The 20054-nt window shown below is 52.1% G+C and overlaps 1 protein-coding gene across 1 annotated transcript in view; it reads left to right on the top strand.

Annotated features, from left to right (window-relative positions):
• Nucleotides 1-3034: 3034 nt before the first annotated feature.
• CA12 (carbonic anhydrase 12) overlaps nucleotides 3035-20054 on the top strand; it is a 57326-nt gene continuing 40306 nt past the window's right edge. Inside the window, exons 1-2 of the mRNA XM_056115320.1 lie at nucleotides 3035-3179; nucleotides 9046-9066. Of these exons, the coding sequence (XP_055971295.1) occupies nucleotides 3035-3179; nucleotides 9046-9066 (166 nt within the window). The remainder of the gene's footprint in view (nucleotides 3180-9045; nucleotides 9067-20054) is intronic.

Raw genomic sequence — 20054 nt, 5'->3', positions numbered from 1 at the left:
CGTTACTATTCTGGTACAGCTATACTAACCCAGCCCCTCTTTTTACTCTCTTTTTCTAGGATCCCTGGAGAACACTCAAAAGTGAGCATCTGAGGAGAAATCAAACTTAATATCTAATTTAATTAGACATAATGGGAAATTACTTGGAGTGGGAGTAACACATGTGAGCAAATGTCCCAATTTACCTTAGTCGTGAGATGTAGGGTAGGTGATTTTACTGACTTCAGTACAATAATGATTCCAATACATGATCCCTGAACCCGCAGTAGCTCCTTCCAAGCCTCTCTGTTTCTCTGCTACATTTCATTTTCTAAAGTCCATAATAACAAATCAGAGACACTTCCTTACAAACTAGTCTCAAAAACCCACAAGCTTGCTCAACACTCAAGCTCGCTGGAGGCTCTTTATCGGGAGGTGTAGGCAGAGAAAGGTCAGCCTTAAGCCTGCTGTGGTCTGGGAGTGTGTGTGACACATTGTCTTTGTAACTATTTCCTTTTAAAGACTGCAAACCCCAACCTCAATTCTCTCCCCTCCCCTCCCCTCCCCTCCCCTCCCCTCCCCTCCCCTCTCCTCTCCTCTCCTCTCCTCTCCTCTCCTCTCCTCTCCTCTCCTCTCCTCTCCTCTCCTCTCCTCTCCTCTCCTCTCCTCTCCTCTCCTCTCCACATCCTCTCCTCTTCCTCTCCTCTCCTCTTCCTCTCCGCTCCTCTTCCTCTCCTCTTCTCTCCTCTCCTCGCCTCTTCCTCTCTTTTCTCTCTTCTCGCCTCTCCTCCCCTTTCCTCCCCTTCTCTCTCCTCTCCTCACCATTCCCCTCTTCTCTTTCTTTCTTTCTTTCTTTCTCTCTCTCTTTCTTTCGTTCCTTCTTTCTTTGTTCAGGTAACATGGTTCAAATAATTAACTTTTATGTTTTTGATGAACAAAATTATTGCACCTCACACCAAAGTCCTGAGACAACCCACCACTGTCCTTGTATTTCTTCTAATTGCATCTTCCTTGTCCCTCCCCTCACTTATTACACTTATTAGTAATCTAAGTTTTGCAATCGAAGCCAAAGATCTGTCCTCACTCAACATTGTCTATTCATTCCCTTGTTTTGCTTCTCTAGATCTACAGATGAGTGGGATTACCTGGTGTTTATTCTCCTTCCTGACTTCTTTCACCCTCCAGTTCCATCCATATTGCAGTATATTCAAGATTTTTTCTTTTCTTACCACTATCTAGTATTCCATTGTGTGCTTATAGTACGACTTCTTTATCCATTCATCTGTTGTATCCTCACTATTGTATTGAGTACTGTAAATAACACAGATACTCATACACTTTTTTGAATTAGTGATTTTGTGTTTTGGGGGTAGACACCAAGAAATGGGCTCACAGGAAGCTCTATTCTCAGATTTTAAGATTCCAGACTGTTTTCCATAGCATCTGAACCACATAATATTCCTCCCAACAGTGGATGGGATCCCTTTTCTGCCACATCCTCACTGGCACTGGGTTTTTGAAACTGGTTTCTAGTCTCTACGCCCTTATTAATCCAAACAATAGCTGAACTGATAAGGGACAGAACAGTAGCACCCTAGCATTGTGGGGAAATTTTCAGCGAGAACCTGCCCTATTCTTTCCAGATCTCAGCAGATGGTCAGATCAGGACTTTACTGGTCCCAGAAGCCAGGCTGCAAGGCAGTGCAGGGCTGAGGGCTGGGTCTGGGCTGGCTCCCAGGACAGGAAGAAGGCAGGAGAAGCCTGTGGTGGGTAGATCATGGCTGGTGTGGCCACCCGTCACAGGCCACAGGGTCTGAGCAATAATGCCTGGGGGCGGCAGGGAGCCAAGGAGGTGACTCCAGACCCAGCAGTGTAGACATACACAACAGCTCAGGAAACATTACTGATCAGAGCAGAAAGAACATGTTGCAGGGTGATTTAGAGTGCTGGACAATGGGTTTGTAAAACCTCTGACTTAACCACCAACACAGGCTACATGCCACGGGGTTCAGCACTAGGATTCAAGACTTGATGCCCATGAACACTTATTTGAAAGAATATAGATCTGTGGGTGTGGGAGACAGTCCTTCAGGCAGGGTGCACGCCTGGCATGTGCCTGCGAGGGGTTCTGTTTTGAGCATGGCCCAGAGCAGCCCATGGCTGCAGAGCACTGCTGGGCCTGGTCCTGATCTGCAGTGCAGCAACGGCATTGCATTCTCTGCCTCTTGCACTAAGCTCTGAGTTCACCAGAGGTTCCCTGTTCCTGCTGTCATCTTCGGAGCTTTGCTTGGGAGACCAGAGTCAGCCCTCACCTCCCAAATAAAAAAGAAAGAAAAGAGAAAGAAGAAAAATAGAATACAGGTATGTGAGGCCAGTGGGCAGATGGGAGCAGCAGGTGATGTTGCTGCAGAGGACGCAGGACCCGGGCCGGTACCCAAACCCTGACTTCCAGCAGGGTCCCAGCAAGCTTCCTGGGGGAAAGCAGAGAACCAGCATAAGCCTTGGAACCTTGGCAGTTCCTGAGAGAAACAGCGATTGTTCAAGTAAGGCTGTTTCAGGTGCTGTTCATCTGTTCTCAATTACTCTGGATCTAAAATGCAAAGATAAGACCTTCTGGGGTGCAGTGTATGCTATGTACAATCTATAGAAGTTGTGAGTTTGGATGTAGACCCTCGGCCGTCTTGTCCAGTCCCTCACTGCCCAGTCAGGTAGGCATGCCTGAAGGAAGCTTCAGTCCAAATGGCAGTGTCCTTGGAGAGCTTCCTATAAGGGACCAAGGTGGGGCCGTCCCAGCCAGTCCCCGAGCGGGGTCCCTGCCCAGCCCCGCGCGGCAGCTCCCCCAGACGAGCGGGACGCAGGCACTTCTGCAGGCAGGCGGTCCTTGCCCGTCCACCCCCGCCCCCCAATGACATCATGTGTTTGTGGCCGAGTCGCTCCTTAAAAGCGGCGGGCAGGGCGCCAGGAGCCCCAGAACAGACGAGCTCGCCGGGCGCCCAGGTGCGCGCACGTGGCCCCGTGCTCTGCAGCCTGAGCGAGCGCGCCGGGAGCAGCCGGGATGCCCAGCCACCTCCTGCACCCCGGGATGCCCCGCCGCCGCCCGCACCCCGGGGTGCCCCGCCGCCGCCTGCACCCCGCGGCCGTGGCCGCGCTCCTGGTCGCCGTCTTGGAGCAGTCGCCCGCCGGCGCGGCCCCGCTCAACGGTAACGTGCCCGAGACTCCCCGCGCGCGGCCACGCGTGGACGGCCCAGTTCCAGCGAGGCTTTTCCATGAATATTTTTTTTCCTAGCAGGGGGACCGGCGGGGGACTGGGTGTGGGGGGGAGGGCGTTAGGAAGGGGCGAGGGGCGTCCTGTCCCTTTGGAACGCGCGAACTCGCCACGGCGGTTGCTAGAAGCCCCTGGTCTTCTGCGACATAGGTTGGTTCTGACTCTGAGCGCCCCTAACTCCGGAGGGGAACCGTGGGACCCTGGGCCAGGGCCAGAGACCCCGGGGTGGGCTCCACGTGCGGGTGCAGCGCTACCCCGGTGCGGGGGGTCCGCTGCTGCCCGGCCCCCCACGCTGACCGCGGTGCCCGGCGGCGCGACCGCTCCCCCCATTAACTTCGCCTCCGAGTCCAGGGATGATGCACCCGTCCTTAATCATTGTTTTCTCCAGGAGGCTCCACTACCCCCCCATACGAGTGCGTGTGCTTACGCACCCTGTTTCAGGGGGTAATTAGGGCCTTTGACTCCCAAGGGCTGGAGCCCGAGGGAGCCGAGCGAGGCGGGAGAAAGAGCAGCAAACCCACAGGAACCCGGGCTCCTGCCAGCGGCGGTCAGGGTCAGCGCACCTGAGCCGGGAGCAGGACTGCATGCTAGGTCCCGGGACTGAGTGGCCACCCCCTGCCCCGACAGACTTGCACACAAGTTGGAGAGGCGCTGGTCGGTGCTCCAATTCCTGGGCTCAGGCCGCCTGGACCTTTACAGAAGGACCCAAAGTGACTCTTGATAGCCGGCAACCATCCCCCTGACTCCCTCAAAGGTCACTGTGCCCTTGAGGGCAGATTAGGAATTACTGGGGCGGCTCCTGTCACTCCCCTTTGTTGTGGAGAAATAGAAGGTAGGTGGGAAAAATAAGTTGTGGAAAAGTGGAGAAATTTTAAATTGCTGACTGATCCATGTCCCTCTCTGCAAACAGCTCAGCTGAGACCGAAAGTTTCTCTTGAATTCTCCCCTTTCCCTCTGAGCTGTTCATTGTTTCTCTGTCCAGAAAGGCTCTGAGTGCCCCCTGCCACCCCCTCCGTCCTCCCCCTCACCCCTGCCCTTCCTCCCACCGCCTCCCCTGCCCTCTCTGCCCAGCTTCCTGCCCTATCCTCACCCTTGTCCTTATGCCCCAATCTCATCCCTTTGTTCCTCTCTCTCCTTTTCCTCCCCCTTTTCCAAGGAAGATTGGAAGTTTGGGGCCAGGGATGTAGTTCAGGAGGTAGAGCTCTTGTATCCTATGTGCAAGGTCCTGAATTCATCCTCAGCAACACAGACGCCCTGCAGCAACGCAAGTGTGCCTCCCCCAAATAATTTACTGCCTCCTTGAATTGAGTAGCCAGTCCGTGGACCCCTACATTCTAAGGATTCTGCTTTGATTCTTTTCCCTCCTGTAGCTCTCTTGAGTCAAGGGATAATGTCAAAGCAAAATACTGAGACATTGCGCGTTGGGGCGAGTGCTAAACTGAGAAGTGGAGTCAGGGCATGGTTGGCCTCTGCCTGGAGTAGTTCAGCTTTTGACACTTACGGAATGAAAGAGAAAAATCAGGGTGTGAGGGAGATAATCAGATGAAGTGTTGTGTCTTTTGGAGAACATCCGGAAATCTACTTCCTGTGGCTGCCAGCGGAAATTTGTGGGAGCTGTGGTTCAGAGCCTCCTGCAGGGTTGGCATTGGGGCAGCAGGCAGCCATGCAGAGAGGTTCCAGCACCCATGACAGGAAGCTGCCAGGCTCTGAACCCCTGACCTAGATCCTTGTTGATAGCGTTTGCTCAGGGAGCACCCAGAGAGTACAGACAGGTCTGCAGGTTCTAACAGGCACTGTTCAACCTCAGTCTCCCAGAGAGAAGGCAGCGCCTTCTTGGGGTGTGGGGAGTTTCCTCTTGGAAGGGCCTTGTGGGGTCAGTGGACTTGGTTTCGTGAGGTTCCTGTTTCTCAGGCTGGGGACCATGAGTGTCGCTTCCACCTCTCTGGAAATTTCCTGGCAACCTTCTTAAAGCTGACCCATCACCTCTCTGGGCCCTGATCTTCACTCAGGCACCCCTGAACTCCATCACTCTCCCTTTTCTGGTGCTTCTTCTCCCAAGCCCCTGCAGACAGAGGTTCTCAGTCAGAGGCCAGAGACAGGGCAGGCGTCTCAGGAGACAGTTCTGGGACTGGCTCACCCCGAGCCTTGCAACTCCCCACAGGCGCTCTCTAAACATGGGTCCCCAAGCTTCCCCGAGAGCTGCCAAGCCTCAGTGGGGAGAGCGGCCAGGTCCCCTTCAGTGAGCTTTTGGAGGACCGCAGGAGAGGGAGGTATTAAGACCTAGATTGAACTTGTATGTGGAGCAAGGCAGAGCAGCCCTGAAACAGAGGTTTCATGGGTGCCCTTCAGTGTCACCTACAGCCTAGGTCCCTTCAGGGAAGGCAGCAAGGAAGAGTTCCTGATTCCTTGTGATGCTTCCTGTCCCAGGCCTGCAAATGCTCCACCCGGCTAAGTGGCAATGATCTGGCTTCCTCCATTTCTGGAATCTATCATCAAATTTTATTTATTGATTTGATTTGTTCTTTTGCCTTCCCTGTTATTGTTTTTGCTGTGATGATTGGGATCACACATATTTATGTGGCGCCCTTGTCCTAACACCAGGGATCTAAATGCCGCTGGCATTTGGCAGGTGGCACTTGTGGTACTTGGCATGTGGGCTGGTGCCAGGGATCTAACTGAATCTAACTGGTATCCAGGGTAGGCTCTTGGCCACTAAGCTATTCCCAACCTACTCCATGATTTCATTTATTAATTAGTAAATCATAGATATTTAGGTATTAATAACAATTAAAGCAATCTATTAAGTGGCACTACCTCTCCCCTACACACACACACACACACACACACACACACACACACACACACCCCTGATGGAAAAGCCTCAAGAAGAAAGGCTTGCTGTCTTTGGTATCTTGGCCTTAAGGCAGGGCTTTCTTTGTTCCTTCTTGCTCCTATCTCCTGCTAGAAGTGGTGTGTGTGTGTGTGTGTGTGTGTGTGTATGTGTAGGAGGAAGTCATATACAGGCTGGTTTCTCCATATCTATGGTAAAATGGTCTCACCCACTACGGGTTCACTTTGGTCCTGTTCAGTCCTACTGGGGAGATCTGTGACAGGTTTCAGAGCTCCTGTGGGTTTCCTTAAAGTTACTTGCACGTGAGATTTTAGGGATGTAAGGTAATCACTTTGGGGGGGTGGTTGTTTTTGTTTTGGAGCCCTACCTGGTGGTGCTCAGGGCTTATTCCTGGCTCTGCACTCAAGGATCACTCCTGATGAGCTCGGGGGACCATATGCAATGCCAGGAATTGAACCCAGGTCAGGGATATGCAAGACAAGTGCCCTACTTACTGTACTCTCACTAGCCATAATGATGGAACTGTTTGGGGGCTAGGTGCACAGTTCTCAATGGATGTTTTAGGGACTCCAGGCCTCTGAAGACTCAGGGGTGCATGTGCCCTCTGTGCCGGGGCAAATGTGAAGTCTTATTTCTAAGCAGACATGACTGTGTGCATCTCACCTTGTCGGCTTTCAGTTCTGCATCCCTAAAGGAGGTGGAGGGTTAGGTATGTGTCCTCAACCTTCCCCTTCCAGGATGAGAGCCATAAACAAGCCCAGACCAGTTATGAAGATGGTCTAGAGAGATGGAGAAATAATGGCAAAAGAATCCATTCCAAAGTGTTCAAAGTGGCCACACTGGGATCAGGGAAATAGCTGGGGGATATTTTCTATTTTATTATTTGTTTGTTTTTGCACTACATCCACACCCCATAAACCAATAACAAGGCTTACTCCTGGCTCTGTGTTCTGACAGTTCTCTTCTGACAGTGTTCAGGGAATTATATATGGTCCCAAGATTGAACCAGGAGTCATTGAGTGCAAGGCAAATGCCTTAACATGTACTATTTCTCTGGTCCAGGACTGAGGTGTGTTTGTTTTGTTTTTAATTTTTCCTTTGTTTACTTTTGGGGGGAGCCACACCTAGCAGTGCTCAGTGTTTGTCTCTGCACTCAGGATTACTCCTGGTGGTACTTGGGGACCATGCTGGGTGCCAGGAAGAGAACTCAGGTTGTCTGTGCTGTACTATTGCTCCACTCTCAGGGTTGAGATTTTTTAAGCAAAAAATTATAGAATTAGCTGACTTCTCAGGGGCAAGTTTAATCTGAAACGATCACCAACAAAATTAGAAAATTAGAAACAACATTAATTCAAAATCCTGAGACAAAGAAATGAAGTAGAACTTTAACGAAGCATGTGAAACTAGGGGCCAAGTATGTAGCTCAGAAGAGTACATGCCCCGGTGTCTCAAAAACAAAGCAAAACAAACAACTAAAGTCATGGCCAGAGAGAGAGTACAGTGGTTAGAAAACGTGAACCAACCCTGGGTTTTGTTTTGGTTTTTTCAGGCCTCACCTGGCAGTGCTCAGGGCTTACTTTGGATCTGTGCTCAGGGATTACTCCTGGTCTGGGAAACCATATGGACTTCAGGAAATCAATCCCTGGTCAAGATCCATGCAAGGCAAATACCTCATCCTCTGTACTATCTCTCTGACCGACCAGCCCTGGCACTGTTGGGATGGTCCTGATGGTCTCCAGCATTGCAGGACCCAAGCACATGCAGTTCCTAGCCTTAAACCGAAGGCCCAACTGGCTAGGCATTGAACAGTCCCTGATTGTGGCTTAGAAGGGTCTCCTGGGACAGGATAAGGGGCCTGAGCAGCTGTGTGTTCCCAACTTCCCCTGGACCTGGCCACATTCCATTGGCCTCCTCCTGGAGGTAAGGGAGCTGTGGTCAGGCAGAACACTGAGGGCTTAGCTCTGAGGTGACATTTTCCCAAACATCCAGTGATGGCTTCTTGTCCCTTGCTTTGTGTTGCATTGTCTGGAGCTGTACACTTGCTGGTGGTGCTCGGACACACTGACTGATCCATCCAGGAGATCATACACTCGTGGAGCAGCTACAGGATCAGACTCAGGAATGTGGGGGGGGGGGGGTGCCGGGGATCACAGTCATGGCCTCACGCTGTCACTGAGCCATCCTGGGCCCTGGAATGTGTTGTTTCGAAGCACTCAGCTCTTGTGTGGAAAGTGTGGAGTGGGAGAGGGGGGGAACTTCTCCACGTCCTCTGTGGCTCTGCCTCTCACGACAGTGGCAACTCCCTTGAGGGGAAACTGTCTTTTGCAGTGTGGGTTCTCTCTGTGCTGAGACCAACCGCCGTCGACTGTAGGATGTGTTGTTAGTGGGAGAAAGCTGCAGAAATTGTGTTTCCAGCTTCGTGTGGGCAAAGAATAGAGACACGGGGGCCAAGGAGGGGGTTCAAGTGGCAAAGCACATGCCCGGCATGATGGGGCCTGAGATTAGCCCCCTGGTCACTCCATGTCCCTCTCTCCCAGCCCTACTGGGTGTGGCCCTGGTGGTTCACAGAATGCTCAGGCCCACGCCACAGGGTGAGTGTTCAGGGACAAGGCCTGGACTCCCCAAACTCTGTGTCAGGCTTGAAATGGGCGACAGTCAACTGAAACTGACTGGCTTGAGGGACACGGGAAGGGGGGCAGTGTGGGCGCAGGGCTTTCAGGCTGGCATGGACAGGCCAGGAGCCCAAGAACTTTCACCAATCCAGGGGCTTAGTTTGGCATCACTAAGGTCCCGGGAGGCTGCTATTTAGACTCTGAGACGCCCTCCAGACAGTGTTGTCATTTCTCAGCATCTCCCCATCTTTTCAGTCTCTCCCCATTTTTAAATCAAACCTGTAGCTTTTCCTGCTCCAGCTCTGTAGTACTGACAGGCTTTGTTTTGTTCTTTGCAGGATCCAAGTGGAGCTATTTGGGTAAGTAGAGCTCTTCAATACTCTTGTGACAACGAGAGAGATGGTGGCAGCAGTCTCTCCAGGTTGGTGAGAAGACCTTGATTCTGGGCAAAGGGTTTCTGAAGATGCGCCCTTTTGTGCGCGTGTGAGCTGTGGGCCACAGGGTGAGCATCCAGATTCCTCAGAGATGTCTACCCCAGTGAAAGCCACCAGGGCCCTCAGATGGAGAGAGCTTCCTGCTGTCAGACTATCATCCTCCAGAGAGCAGAACACAGGGGTTTGTCTCTGACATTTGACTCAGGCCCCAGGTTGATATGTTGATATGTTGATATGTCTGGAACACACTTTGTGTTGCTCCATGTATGGGTGATCCAAGGCAGACAGAACATGGGGAAGGTGGGGGTGCGTGTCTTCAGAGGGGGAGGGGCACGGTGTGTGAATGAGCCAAACCAGCCCCACCTCCAGCAGGCTGCAAAGCCAGCAATTGGGCCCAGGGGAGTGTCACTGTCAGCTCTTGTGGTGATGGGAGGCCAAGAACCTGGCTTCCTGGGCCCAGGCTGGAATATTCATGGTGTTTTGTTCGTGAGAGAGTCACAAGGAGTGGGCAAGTCAGACTTGATGGTGAGCAGGAGGCAGGAAGAGGCTTCCTGGCCAGCGCAAGGCGGGGGTAGGCAAGGTGGGGGGTTGCAACGGCAGAAGCAGAATGCAGTCTTTTTTGTGGGGGAGGGGAGGCCACACCCGGCGATGCTCACACGTTACTCCTGGCTCTACACCCAGGAATCACTTCTGGCGGTGTTCAGGAGACCATATGGGATGCTGGGAATTGAAGTTGGGTCGGCCATGTGCAAGGCACGACCCTCTGTGCTATCGCTCCAGCCCTGCAGAATGCAGTCTTGGCTGAGCAAAAGTTAACCATCACCTGTTTGTTCGCCCAGGAGGCAGAGGACGATCACTGTATGAGTTCACACTCCTCTTTGTTCTGCCATCACCGAACTCTATCATTGCAGAATGTCCCCCTTTGGATTTATTATGTTTATTTAAATGTTGCTTAGCAGGCACAAAATTTGTAGGGTAGGTTGTGGTCTGTAGCCAGGAATTACTTAAAGCTCACAATTCAAAGCAGAATATGACAGATAACAATGACAGATAACAACCAATCAGCTCTGATGGTTCAGAGGAAGATGAGCATGTAGGGACTGGATGGTCAAGGAAGTCTTCCTGAAGGAGAAAGGCTTTTACCTGCAACCTGAAGACTGGGGAAAGTTCGGGGGCCAAGTGAGGGGAGGAAATGCTATTGGTGAATGTGTGGGTGGGACCTCGCACTTCATGAGAGGGGTAAATAGGCAAGATAGTGTGTGAGGAGCAATAGCACAGCGGGTAGAGTGTTTGCCTTGCACGAGGCTGACCTGCTCAACCTTGAGTTTGATTCCTCCGCCCCTCTCGGAGAGCCCGGCAAGCTACTGAGAGTATCTCGCCTGCACAGCAAAGCCTGACAAGCTACCCGTGACGTATTCGATATACCAAACACAGTAACAATTCTCACAATGTTACTGGGCCCACTTAAGCAAATCGATGAACAACGGGAGGACAGTGACAGTGTTTGAGGGGAAGCATGGAGGAGTTAGAGGAGCATGATCTAGGGAGCCAGCCTTGTCCTTCCCCACTTTGGACAGTAGATGGAGGAGCTGGACGGGGCAGTCTGGGCTGTGGGAGGAACCGGCTGTTTCTGGGGCGAGAGACGTGGGGAAGGACAGTGGGGAGGCTGGGTGGGCTGGTTCTTGGAGAATCCCTGCTCTGCACGTGGGATACACTTCACGAAAGCGGTTGCGAGAGTGAAGGAAAGAGCACAGCAGGGCCAGCGTGGATGCAGTGAGGAGGCCTGGAGGGGTGAGTCTGGAGAGAAGCTGGGACTTGGAGCTCAGGCCCTTTCCACGGGGATTCAAGGATTCTGGCTGGAGTGCCTGGATCTGGCTGGGGAGGAGCTTGTCAGGATCAGAGCTCCTGGGGCTGGAGTTCAGGGGTGTCTGTGGGACCCACTCCTTCCCACGGCACCACATGACCTCCCAGGCACCTGTGTCTGGCCCCAGGCGTTGGTGCTCTGCTGGGTCGCTAAGCCCTTGATGACCTGCCGGCTTCCTTAGCTAAGTGTTGCTGGGCATCACCCTGTGCTCCTGAGCAATGCTTGGGGGGCCAAAATGAAATCAATACATCTGTGGTCCTCAAATTCTTGCTTTGGGTCACTGGCATCATGTCTGCCTAGATCAGAAGCTTTCCACACATGCGCAGCTCACTAGGCCTTCCCTGGACCTGCAGGGATGGGGTGCTCTGAGGAGCCCCAGCTTCTCATGCATGCCCACACTACAGATCTGCTTAGCCCTGGCTCCCTGTCCAGTTGGGCCAAGTCAGTAGTCTCAGGTCCTGCTTCTCTGCTGAGTCTCCCCACCTCTCGTGACACCCCTCAGCAGAGGTGGGTCCTACACAGCAGAGAGCCGAGAAGCATGGGTGTTCAGGGAGGGAGGGCGTCTCTGGGCAGCTGCACCTCTGCACAAGCATTTCTTCCCGCCGCCTCCAGCCAGCCTGCAGTCTCCTGCCCTGTACCAGTGGAGCAGCCCTTTGCTGAGGAGGCAGAAGGACGAGTCTGAGGTTGCTTGACGTAAGGAGGGGGGTGTGCAGAAGCCAGCTGGGCTCAAGCAGTGGGGAGCAGTGAGAAGAACCCCTGGGCACAGGTAGGGTCTCCTCAGAGAAGCCAGCATACTCATGGTGCCGCTGTGCTGAGTCATGCAGCCAAACAGTGAGCCGGGCATCAGTGCTGGGTGCACTGGGGGCACCTTTCTAAAGACAAAGGGTGCCCTGGATAGACAACCAAGTGCCCCAGGCTGCCTTTCCCAGGCACAGACCCACTTTTTAGGAACCTGCTCTTGGGTGAGCCTGTGCCTCCCCCCCCCACACACATACACACGCAGAGAGTGAGACTCACACCTTCTCCGCTGAGTCAGGAGAGAACGCTGGAGAGGGGTTCCCCCTGGCCACGCGGTCTGGGAGCAGCAAAGCCGAGGGGGTCCCCGTGGGAATCAGCTGTAGGGCAGCCTGTGCCCAGCATGAGGAGTGGCGGCAGCTGCAAGGAGGGTTGTCACGTGAGTGGGGACAGACTCTGACCTGCTGGAGCAGCTCTGCTGGGTGTGGGGGGATGATGAGCGGGAAGCAGGAGTTGGGGTGCTAGTCACGTTGAGTTCCTGGTGAGTGGGTGCCTTGCTGACTTTGTGGAAATGCAACACCCCAGGGTCCACGCACCCTTCTCTAGGTGCGTCTGGTCAGTAAACTCCAGTCAAGGCATCCCAAGTGGCTGCGAGAGTCATCCTTGCTCTGATAGTTCTTCTCTTCTGGTCTCACCCTCCCACCAAAATAAACAAGCACAACCCCCAAGCCAAGCCGAGCCAACAGACCCAGCATGCTCCAAGCAGCTGAACCACCAGGGAACCAGCAGCCTGAGAGCCAGCAGCCCAGGGCCCTGCAGGTGGGGAAAGGCCCGGAGGCTCTCGCTGCTAAGGGCCTGGGGGCTGCTCAGTGCTCTAGCTGTCAGCTAGTTCGGACACAGAACCTCTCATTTAGAGAAAAGACAAAGGAGAGGGCCTAGAGGGGGAGTGTGGAGGCCATCCCCGCCCCCATGAGCATATCCCCCCTTTCCTGGAGTCTGACAGTGCCCCATGCCCAGTAGCTACATCTACTATATCACAGTGCCCCCAACAGGACACCCCGCAGAAAACAAGAGAACCCTGGGCTGGAGCACAGGCCGACCAGCATGCAGGAGCTCTGGGTTCCAGCCCAGCATTATCCTGTGAGCACTGTCAGATATACCTCCCACCGCTCATCCCCGGAAAGTATTTTAATTAAGAAGAATCTTGAGGGGCTGCAGTGCTAGCACAGCGGGTAGGACATTTGCCTTGCACATGACCAACCCGGGTTCGATCCTCAGCATCCTATATGGTCCCCCGAGCACTGCCAGGAGTGATTCCTGAGTGCAGAGCTAGAAGTAACACCTGTGCATTGCCAGGTGTGACCCAAAAAGAAAAATAAAAGAATCTCAATTTTACTGGCGATCTCTCCCTGACTCCTATTCCACCCTGAGGGGGAGTCAAAGGAGCATAACACCCCCAAAGGAAAAGTGAGCAAAAAGAGGCCAGAGGCTGGGAAACGAGCTTCTCTCTCAGTAGTCCTGAGTCTCCAGGGCTAGCACCAGTTCACCGTCACACACTCAACCCACAGTCACAGTTCCTGCTCCCTGAAGCGGCACCCTCAGCCTGTCTGCCCTAGGCTAGGTCACCTACAGAACAATTCCTTGCTTTTAACCAAGAGTTGCAGAATTGGGGTTTGTGAAGGTCATGTTGGCTCTTGGCCTGCAGCAATCCCGAACTTGCCTGCTACTGTTCCCTGCTGGCCGTCCAGCTGGGCAAAGAGGCAGGGAAGCCACCCTTCCTCCATGCAGGCGGGAGAGACAAAGGTCGCGTGTGTGAGGGTCCCAGAGTGGGCTTGGCTATGGCCCCTGGCCGACCGGCTGCAGGAAAGTGACTGCACCTCAGTGAACTTTGTTTTTTTCCCTCCATTGCAAAATGGGATTGTAGCCCCCACCGTAGTTACTCTCTGCTTTGCCCTGCTCCAGCCCTGCCAGCCCCACTGGGAATTCCAGGGGCCTTTCTTTCCTGAACACCTAGAACTTGGGAAGCTCTTGGAAGGCCAGCAAGAGGGACCCCACCAGGAGGGACCCCCCACCAGGATGTACTTCCCTCCCCCCTCCCGCCAGCCCCACCATCCCTTTAGCGGCGAGAAAAGCATGGGCTGTGATTTGGTTAGAAATTCCAATTCTCTGGCTCAGGCCAATCTCTAGAAGGTTCTTTCTAAACCTGTCCTGCAGGTCAGGGGATTCTGAGCAGCCCTGACTGATACTTGCCTGGCTTTAGGGACCAGTTCTCACCCCCTTGCTCCTGCCCACGGCTGTCGTGGAGTCGGGCACCACGGCCCCTCCCTCTGCCTCCTCACCACCTAGACCTTGGTGCTAAGCCCTGAACTTGAACATGGGGAGAAGCCTCTGCTGAGCTTTGAGAGCTTTAGGCCTGGCTTCCAGGGCGGGGGCCCCTGGAGGGACCCTCAGCCACCCTGGCAAGGCCGGGCAGGAGGCAGCTGGCTGGGGAGGGGCCGGCACTGGAGCACCGCCAGCCTCGGTGTGCTCAGACTTGTCCCTTCTGCTTTGAGCTGGTCTCTAGGCCCTGGCATTCAGGCAAGCACAGGGCACAGTCCTGTAGGAGCTGGCGAAAGCCCCGACCACCCCCTTCTGGCCCCAGGAGAAAGTATTCGAGAAAAGCAAACTCAACAGCTATAGAAAGGCCTGGAAAGGTACGCCAAGCTGGTGTGGGCAGCGCTGGGCAGGGCCTGGTGGCCTTGGGGGATGGACTAGGTCAGGGGTGGCTCCACAGGATCTCCCCCAGCTGTCCCTAACCTCTCACCTGGGGGCATGGGCTGAAGGCACATGGCACATGGGTGAGGGCAGAGGGCAGAAATTAAATTACAGTTCTTCCACTGTAGAACTCAGGAGCCAGAGCCCTGAGCTGCTTAAAGGGCAGCAGACACTCACAAAGACGGTTCCCTGGCTCCCAGAGCTAGTTTCCTAGTTCCCTGGATCCCTGCACTCTGGCTTCTCTGGAGCAGGGACACACCTCAGCAGTGGCCTCCAGGAGTACTAAGGTGTGGTCATTCCCCCACAGACACTGAAAAGCACCCCGGTTGTTGCTAGGAACTCTAAGAAAGGAACTGAGATGCTTAGATGAACAATTTAACAGTGTGAGGAGTGAGGTAAAAGCAAGTGGCAGCAATGACTCTTGTTTTTAGCATGCTGCTATTCAGCCTGGTGTCTGGGTGATGGAGAATCATCCAATTTAGAAGTCTAACGTCCTTCCATTTTCACTTGATCCAAAGTTTATAACAATTTTTAATGGTGTTGGATCAGTATCACAAAGGTTTACAGACAGAATAAACGAGGCCCTATTTGTTTTTAATTGGCAAGCACTTTGGTACAAAACCATCTTTGTAGGGAGCAGATGACCCCGCTCCAGACCAGTCGGGAGGGAAGCACTGCGTGTCTGTAAAGGCGGCTGAGAACTGGCATCCATGCCAGGCAAGTGCCGCAGCACGTCTGAACTTGGGAAGTGACGCTGCGGTCACTAGCCTGGGCTCTGAGCAGCCTTGGGGCATTTGTGAGTAGGCCCAAGGCAGCTGGATCTCAGGAAGATGCTGCTCTCCCACCTCTGGAGAGACCACAGTTAGGGTCATTGCGCGGATGGGACCTTGACAAGTGGCTCCTTATGGCACTTTCTTGGACTGGGGTCTCCCAGGTGCTGGTCTCCTGGGGTTGCAGAACTGAGAAAGGAGAGAAGGTGACTGTGAAGGTGGGGACAAAGAGGTTATTCCTGTGGCAAGTCCCAGGAGGCAGTCATGCATGGGTCATGTGGCTGGCAGCTTTGGCCACCAGGAGGGACTCCCGGGCAGTCAGCAGGCTGAGTGCCAACTCTCCGGGTCTGGAAGGTCTCCTTAAGTTGCCTTTCAAGTTGATTGTTTTTTGTGATCCAAGCCCAAATTATATAACCAATAGAGTTCTGGGGTTTTGTTTGTTTGTTTTCCAGACCACACCCAGCTGTGCTCAGGGGTCACTCCTGAACCTGTGCTCAAGGTCACTCCTGGTGCTGCTCAGGAACTATATGGAGTGCTGGGGGTCAAACCTGGCAAGCACCAGGCGAGCACTCTACCCACTGTACTATGGCTCTGGCCCTAGAGAAATTAAATTCCAGAAATTAGAGTTGTCTGGGCTAGAGCAATAGTACAATGGGCAAGGGTACTTGCTCAGTAATTCCTAAGCACTGAACCATGAACTATTGGACCACATTTTGGGTGTGACTCCAAACCAAAACTAAACAAAGAAGTCAGAGATGTGAAACTCCACATTTTCATCACATTTTTCCTCTCCCTTTGTATCACCATAGAAGCATGATTTAAAAGGTGTTTTAAAAAAGTAATATAATAAATGGAATCTGATATTTTTATGATTAATTTACAAATTAAAATATATGTTAGTATATATTAAATAGCACATAACAACATACTATTTCATATTTTGTATTTACTATAACATTCCCGCTGGAGCGATAGCACAGCGGTAGGGCTTTTGCCTTACAAGTGGCCAACATGGCTGACCCGAGTTCGATTCCTCCGCCCCTCTTGGAGAGCCCGGCAAGCTACCTAGAGTATCTCACCCACACAGCAGAGCCTGGCAAGCTACCCGTGATGTATCCGATATGCCAAACACAGTAACAACAAGTCTCATGATGGAGACGTTACTGGGCTTGCTTGAGCAAATCGATGAACAACGGGAAGACTGTGACCGTGACTATAACATTATATTAATTTTAAATTAATGAATCTATGAATGAAATACTTAAACTTCCTACTTATTATTAAGAACAGTTAAAGCCAAAATTTTCAATGACCCATTCCTATGCACGCTGAGGAATTTCCCAAGTTCACACTCTGTGCTAAGCATTGCTCTGGCAGCTAAGGAATGACGTACAAGTCATGTCCCTACTGCAGTGGGACTCAGAAACTGGGGAAGCCAGCAACTAGGGTGGGGATAGAAGAACACAGAGAACTCAGAAGAATGAGACTCACGAGAACCTGGGGAAAGGTCAGGGTGACCTTCCTGGAGAGGTGAGGCCTGAGGCTAGCCTGGTCCAGGGCCTCGTTGGGCAGAGGAAAATGCATGGACACCAGGGTGGTACCTTCTGGAACTGCAGGGGATCTCAGTAGGGAGGAAGGGACAGAAAAGTGGGTCAGAATCCCTGAAAGCCCCTGGGAACTGGGTAACTTGTTCAAGAGGCAGTGGAGGACTGAGGGGGCTGTTCTGAACAAAAGGCTCAGAAGACTGAAGGAGATTTAGAAAGATCATCCAAGCTCAGGGCGGTGAGTGAACCGAGGGCTAAACACGAGTGGGAGGGAAAAGGCCTTTGAGTGGAGCTGTTGTATCATTCGGCTGATGTGGACACCTATTGGCTATAGCTGAGTGCAAGTCTCCTGGGGCTTCATGGAATACTCAAATGTGCTTCCAGACCCCTAATTCTGAGAGTACTTTCCCCGAGGGGATTGTCCATCCAGGGCAGCACTCACAGCCTTCGGTGCAACTGGGGGATACTGAGTGACTTTTCCCAGAAAAGGGGACAGTAGGCCAAATCAGTTAGGGAACTTCTGGTTTAGGGGGGCCAAGGACAAAATATGGAGGCCAATAAACCTCCGGCCATTTAGAGCAAGGGAAGGGCCGGCAGGGAGCCCAAGGGGGAGGGGGGGAGGGGAGGGGGAGGGTGCAGCCGGACCAGGGTACATGTCTCACACTCCCTCCCCAGGCACTTGCCCTGTGCTCTACATCACAGTGTTGTGTAAAAACCTCTGAAGAAATGCAGATCATTCTCTAAAAAGTAAATAATACGGATTTGCCAGAAGCAAATTATGCCAAATTAACTTGCTTTTCTTATCCACAGAGGGATAAAAGGCTTAGCGGTTAAAGATATCACAACAGACTTAATACCTGTTGACTTAAACAAACACTGGATCTGGTTGCCTGTGATGCACTTATGGGAAGCAGGCGTTGAAGACCAGTGTGGTGGCAAGAAAAAGGAAATCAGCAGAGCCCAGGCAGCTCCTGTCCGGAGCGTGTGGCTTGGATCAGGTCACGGTCCTCTCAAGGCACCTTGGTTTAACAGCACTGGGGGATTCTGGAGAAGAGAAAGGACAGCTGAAGTGCTTAGAATCCTCGGCTCTGGGGACAGAAGGGAGATTAGAGGTGGAGGACATGGGGAGAAACAGGCTAGGAGGGAGGTCGAGGCAGGGAATGCATGGTCAGGGCCCAAGTGGACTGCTTAGCCAGCACTCGAGCACCACAGTCCCTAGGGGGGGACCAGACAGCAGAGACCGAATGGCGAGTGAAGCCCGCCCTCCTGCCCAGCTCACTCTGACTTGGGAAGGAACGGTACCCACATCTGCTCCCTCATGCCTGCATGTTCACAGATGCCTGTACTCCCACACTCACCCCTCCCCCCCAATGGGGACTTGGCGTTTGCTTGGAGAATTGCTTAGTTGAAATCTTAACTTTAAAAAAATCACATTGAATTATAACAGAATGTGAGTGTGAGTGTGTGTGTGTGTGTGTGTGTGTGTGTGTGTGTGTGTGTGTTAGGGGACTGGTCACCACCACCCAAGCCTGCCCCAAAGGCAGATGCTAAATACTTTATTTTTTGTATTGCTTGTTATGAATATTTTTCTCAAGATTGGTTGTCTTCTACCTTACACCGCATCAAATTTGGTGTGCTACCGTTGGTAAATCAGTGGCATAATTGTATGAATTATCAGCCATGCACTCCTGGAATTCTACAGTTTTTTTCATAGGGTGCTAAAACAAGAATTAATTTTTTTCTTTCTTTCTTTTTTTTGCTAGAAAAAAAAAATATCTGTGCGATAGCACAGCGGGTAGGGCGTTCGCCTTACAAGCGGCCAACATGGCCGACCCGAGTTCGATTCCTCCGCCCCTCTCAGAGAGCCCGGCAAGCTACCAAGAGTATTCGATATGTCAGACACAGTAACAACAAAGTCTCCAATGGAGACGTTACTGGGCCTGCTCGAGCAAATCGACGATCAACGGGAGGGCCTTTCTTTTTTTTAACTGGATGGTGATTTTGGCATCTGGAGGAATCTCTGCAGTGTGCTGCTCTCTTCCGAGATTCATGTGTGAGTCTGGGTCATGGCTATTAATGCACTCCCATGGCACCCAGAGGCAGTTTGTGGGCATGACTTCCAGAAAAGTGGAAGCGTGGGGAGCTGGGTGAAGGGACCCATTCCTAACTCCGGAAACCTGGAGATTTCAGTCACAAGTCCCACATACCTGGGTTTCTCAGTGAATTCAATTTCATTCATGGGGGGCCCTAGGAGAGTCAGTGAGAGTCGCCCGTGAGTGTGGTGGTGATTGGGTTCTAGAGGTTTGTGGCTGCCGGGGTTCTTTTGGGGCAAGTGGAGGGACACACCTGACTCCCCTCTGAGGTCCCTGATGAAATCAGCCTGGCACAGGGTGGAGAGACATCTCTGTAGTGTGCCGCTTTCTTCTGATATTCATTTGTGAGTCACATTGTTTCTTTAGTTATCCATCCCTGGCACTTAGATGGTTCCCATATCTTACTTATTGTGAGTAATCTTGCAATGAACATAGGGGTGCTGATATCTCTTTGAATTAGTGTTTTTACATTCTTTGGATAAATACCCAGCAATGTTGGATTCCATAGTAATTCTGTTATTCCAAGGAAAGTTTATTGATGCTTGGCTTTTGTTGTTGTGATTCTTGAAAAGAACCCTGCAGTGTGGGGTGTGTACCCAGGTGCCTCACATGTCAGGCAGTGTTATTTCTCTGAACTTGCAATGCTGACCTTTGTAGTTCTTTCTTAATTTGGTAAATTCTTCAAGTGACTTTCCTGGCAGTTCCAAGGAGAGGCCTCAGCTTTTTCTCCCCAGTTTTCCTCTCTTAACAAACTTTTGGTATAATTTTTAAACTTGCACATAAGCATGAATCAAGTAGGGCACATTCATATCCCTGAGTCAGACTGAGTGTGGTGAGATGCTGGTCAGAAAACACTGTGATTACTTTTGGAATTTCATGCTCTAACTAACTGCCTAAATCACCCAACTGCCCCTTGTAGCTGGTTCATCCTGGGTCATTGACCAAGTGTAGGCTTTGCATGATAGTGTACTTGCCCATTTATCACTAAACACTTTTTTTTTTCTCCCAGTGGTGGTTTCTGTACATAATAAACCTGCTGGAACAGGTCAATGTCCCAGGATCTTGAGGTGGTTCAAAAGTGAGCCATAAGCCATTGCTAGGCTCAAAGAGAGTTGTCCAGAAGAAGGAATTCTTTTTTTCTTTATTGTTATTT

The sequence above is a fragment of the Sorex fumeus genome, unplaced genomic scaffold, assembly GCF_029834395.1.
Source record: "Sorex fumeus unplaced genomic scaffold, SorFum_2.1 ptg000029l, whole genome shotgun sequence".
In the NCBI taxonomy this organism is placed as follows: domain Eukaryota; kingdom Metazoa; phylum Chordata; class Mammalia; order Eulipotyphla; family Soricidae; genus Sorex; species Sorex fumeus.
Note: the sequence above shows the minus strand (reverse complement) of the source record. Positions and strands in the feature narration are given on the sequence as shown.